Consider the following 4,830-nt stretch of genomic DNA (forward strand, 5'->3'; position numbering starts at 1 on the left):
TATATATATGTGTGTATGTGTATATATATATATGTGTATGTGTATATATATATGTGTGTATGTGTATATATATGTGTGTATATATATATATGTGTGTATGTGTATATATATATATATATATGTGTGTATGTATATATGTGTGTATGTATATATATATATATATATGTGTATATATTTGTGTGTTTGTGTATATATATGTGTGTATATATATGTGTGTTTGTGTATATATATATATATATGTGTATGTGTATATATGTGTGTATGTGTATATATATATATATGTGTGTATGTGTATATATATATATATATGTATGTGTATATATATATATATATGTATGTGTATATATGTGTGTATGTGTATATATATATATATATGTGTGTATATATATATATATGTGTATGTGTATATATACATATACATATATATACGTATACACGTGTATATATACGTATACGTGTATACTTATATATGTATATATATGTATTAGGGCAGTAACAGAGTACTCAAGTAGTCTACACATGGATTGCTAGGACATCTATGGAGGTTAAAAATTTAACATCGAGTATCCGTAGTGACGTCATATTCTGTGACCACTGTATGACCGTAGGGGGCGGTGTTGCGCTGTTGCAGGTCACAGAGTAAAGTGTAACACCGGGTCCAATCCACTGAACCAGTTTTGGCTAAGTTTTGTTTTTGACGCCCACGTTTCTTCACATTTGCAGTTTAATAATAATAACTAATAGTTTAGTTTTTCCTGTGACTTATTTGCAGTATGATAAATAGTAGGAGAATAATATACGCTCCCAATTTTTTGCTGGTCTTTTTTTGTTGTTGTAAATAATTACTTTTGCGTATATGTACGTGTATATACACATATATGTACGTATATATACGTATATGTACATATATGTGTATATATATATATGTGTATATGTGTATATATGTATATGTGTATATATGTGTATGTATACGTATATACATATGTATTTTTTTTTCTTTACAAGCACGTAGATGTTTAACAACCCATTAAAATACACCAAATACAGAAACTCACATCTACTTTATTAAACATTTTCCCCAGACCCCCTGCACCCACCAGCCTGCTCACTTTTTGCTTTCCATCATTGATCAGTTTACAAATAAAGCCCTGTTTCTTGGTCTGACTACTGCTGTTATGATTCTGTTCAGTCTTATGTAAAGAGTTTTCTGTAATAATTAGACGTGGCAATACATTTATATTCATTATGTGAATAGGTAAAGTTTTAAAGTGGTTTTTGACTCTTTTATTTTTCTCAGTTGAAATTAATTTTTTTGTTAATTGTCTTGAATGAAAAATATGCCATTTTAAAAAGTATAAAAATTGTATTAACACTATTCAAGAGCAGGCCTTGAGTATTTATGTTACACAAATGTTTCCATTGCATTAAAGAGACAAATTGAAGACATTTATTTAATAAACATGAGGGTTATGAGGGGGTCCCTGAAACTTTTTCTCCCTGTAAGGGTCTCTGAACCCACAAAGTTTGAGAACCCCTGAGCTACAATACTGATGGTTTTAGCAGTTGCCAATTTCACCTTTTGTTCTGATTGTTTTTTGTTTTTTTTTGGTCTTTAACAATTTAGTTAAAGTTTCAACAAATTTCAGCAATCATTCAGTGCTCAGCAATACACTGCAGTTGTAGTTTTAAAAAATTATTCTTAAAAGAAGTGACATTGTTGAGACACAGTAATAAATGTTTTTAGTTTTATCAGTTGTGGATTACAGTAAAAAAAAAAACTATACCAAAATAAAACATTTTCAGTTCATCTAAACTATAAAACCTTAATCTCAATGCTGCTTTAAGGGTTTTGGGGCAGTTCTAACGTTTAAGTCAAACTACTTCACAAATAATAAATTGGTATTTAATATGTACGTGCCTCGTCTGACTAATATTTACCTTTATTGACAGGAAAAATGTGGAGCGGAGGTGTTTACTAGACAACATGGAAGGAGTGTTTCTTGTTGTGGATGAAATCATTGATGGGGGGTAAGCATAAAAATGTATTGTACATTCATATTCTCTGTAGGTTTTGATGATGTTATGTATGTCACTAGATTATATCTGTAGACTCTTTCATACAACATTTCTATGAAATGATCATTTCAGTTCAATTCAGTTTATTTATATAGCGCCAAATCACGACAAAGTTGTCTCAGGGCACTTTACAGAAATATTCACATACATAAAAGCCAATTAGTAAAGTTCTCTATCTAAGGAGGCCAGCAGACGAGTTGAATCTTGGCTTCGTTGCAGTCTCCTATCCTGAGCAAGCACAGTGGCAACAGTGGAAAGGAAAAACTCCCTTTTAAAAGGAAGAAACCTCCAGCACGACAAGCAGCCATCTGCTTTGACCGGCTGGTTTGAGAGGACAGGAAGGAGAGACAGACGAGCACAGAATGGTAGGTCCAGGTATAGGTCCAGGTGTACCTGAAAGACAAAAAAAAAACAAAAACGCATGTTAAGGATAGAAAAAATAATTACAAATACGAAGCAGGTTGAGTAGAGTAAGTAAAGACAATAGCAGAGTGAAAATTGTGGTCAGTTTGTCTTCCAGCAGTCTAAGCCTATAGCAGCATAACTAAGGGACAGCTCAGGAAACCAAAGCTGACCCTAACTATAGGATTTAGCAAAAAGGAAAGTCTTAAGCCTAGTTTTAAAACTGGATAATGTGTCAGCCTCACGGACAGAGATTGGAAGTTAGTTCCACAAGACAGGAGCCTGATAACTGAAAGATCTGCCTCCCATTCTATTTTTGTAAATTCTAGGAACCACAAGTAAACCTGCAGTCTGAGAGTGAAGTGCTCTGTTAGGAAAATATGGAACATTAAGATCTGAAATATAAGATGGAGCTAAGGTGTTGAGAGCTTTGTAGGTTAGAAGTAGGATTTTGAATTCTATTCTGGATTTGACAGGGAGCCAATGGAGAGAAACGAAAACTGGATAGATATGATCTCTCCTACTAACTCCAGTTAAGATTTTGGCAGCAGCATTTTGGATCAACTGAAAATGTTTTAAAAAAGTATTTGGACACCCAGATAATAAACCATTGCAATAGTCCAGTCTAGACATGACAAATGCATGGACCAGTTTTTCTGCATAATTTTTAGATAAGATGTTTCTAATTTTAGTGATATTACGCAGGTGGGAGAAGGCAGTTCTAGTAACTTTTTTTAATGTGGGGGATAAAAGACATGTCCTGATCAAAAATAACACCAAGATTTTTAACATTAGAACTGGAGGCCAGATTAATGTCATCTAAGGAGGGAGAAAGACTGAAAAATTAATTCCTAAGGTGCTCAGGTCCAAAAACCAAAACCTCAGTCTTGTCTGTGTTCAAAAGGAGAACATTAAGGGCCATCCAGGTTTTTCTGTCTTTTAAGAATTCAAAAAGCGTTCAATACAAAAACAACTGGACTTTATTTGTAACAGAAGACGTTTCGCTCCTCATCCGAGGAGCTTTCTCAATTCAATGAGCAGTGAGTGAGAGATTCAGGTTATAAGGCTGAGTGAGATAAGACACACACACATATGTAGATTTGACAAGTCACACCTTAACAGTAGGGGGCTTCTTAGTCTTTGTTCCTCTAATTCACAGATGAGACCCCTCTGTTCCCATCAGGTGTGAAAACTGGCTGGGAATCAGTCTTAAAGTTGAATTATAGGTTTTTGAAAGTGGAAATCTGAGGCTTCCTCATCTGTTAAAAGATGTTTTTTTCTCTTTTTACATAAATTGCTTCCTTCACCCCCCTCTCAAACCATCTGTGTTCTCGGTCCAAAATGTGCACATTCTGGTCCTCAAAAGAGTGTCCCTTATCTGTGAGGTGGAGGTGAACAGCTGAATCTTGTCCTGAAGAGCTGGCTCTCCTGTGTTGAGCCATGCGTCTGTGAAGAGGCTGTTTAGTTTCTCCAATGTAGAGGTCTGGACAGTCCTCGCTGCACTGGACCGCATACACTACACCACTCTGTTTGTGTATGGGTGTTCTGTCCTTAGGGTGGACCAGCCTCTGTCTGAGAGTCCTGCTGGGTTTGAAATGTACTGGGATGTTGTGTTTGTTGAAAATCCTTCTGAATTTCTCTGATACTCCAGCAACATAAGGGATGACAATGTTTTTCCGTCTGTTGTTCTCCTTTTTCTGTTTATTAAGCCTGGTATCCACAGGTCTGGTTCTTGTTGTAGCCTGTTGTGTCCGGTTCTAGTGGGACCTCTATTTTTGTGTCTCCACTTTGCCTATAGTTCCCGTTTAGTGGGCGTATTGTTCACCTCTAGTGGGCGGATTATTAATATCAACGCACCTTACCAGCTAGTGGCGGTAGTGCTACATTAAGCTCTTTTCTAAGCACCACTAACATGTATTAGAAGAAGAGCTGGAAAACAACACACAACCAAAATGGATGACGTCGATGAACTTGAAGCAGAACCAGCCGCACAGCCCGTCCTGGTCGCTGTCCCACAAGATGGAGAGCAGGGCCGATGTGTCAGAGATGCTCTGATGGAGTACCTCATGAGCTGTAACTTATCCTAATTCCACCCCTTAATCTTTTTTACCTCCCCAGCCTTCCTTAGATACAAGTGAACGTTAAAGTGTTGATTTGAAAATAAACATGGATTAATAATTATTCTTGTTTGTTTAATGTACAGACATGCCTTATTACCAGGTTCGTGTAAAAATGGCAAAACAAACACTGCTGCTGTGCTCCTATCACATATGCTGCGTTTTTTAGTGGCTGTAGTTTTAGAAAAACTGTATACTCCTTAATTTTTGTTTTTAACAAAGAACCAAAACCTAC

At 35.8% G+C, this 4,830-nt stretch overlaps 1 protein-coding gene across 2 annotated transcripts in view; it reads left to right on the top strand.

Moving 5' to 3' along the window:
* The window catches only part of copz2 (COPI coat complex subunit zeta 2), a 66,853-nt gene that overhangs the window by 37,809 nt on the left and 24,214 nt on the right, over positions 1–4,830 (top strand). For both annotated transcript variants that reach the window (XM_037689369.1, XM_037689370.1), the window contains exon 6: positions 1,951–2,028. In XM_037689369.1, the coding sequence (XP_037545297.1) occupies positions 1,951–2,028 (78 nt within the window). The remainder of the gene's footprint in view (positions 1–1,950; positions 2,029–4,830) is intronic.

The sequence above is a fragment of the Nematolebias whitei genome, chromosome 15 (assembly GCF_014905685.2).
Source record: "Nematolebias whitei isolate Nwh7 chromosome 15, NemWhi1, whole genome shotgun sequence".
Taxonomy (NCBI): domain Eukaryota; kingdom Metazoa; phylum Chordata; class Actinopteri; order Cyprinodontiformes; family Rivulidae; genus Nematolebias; species Nematolebias whitei.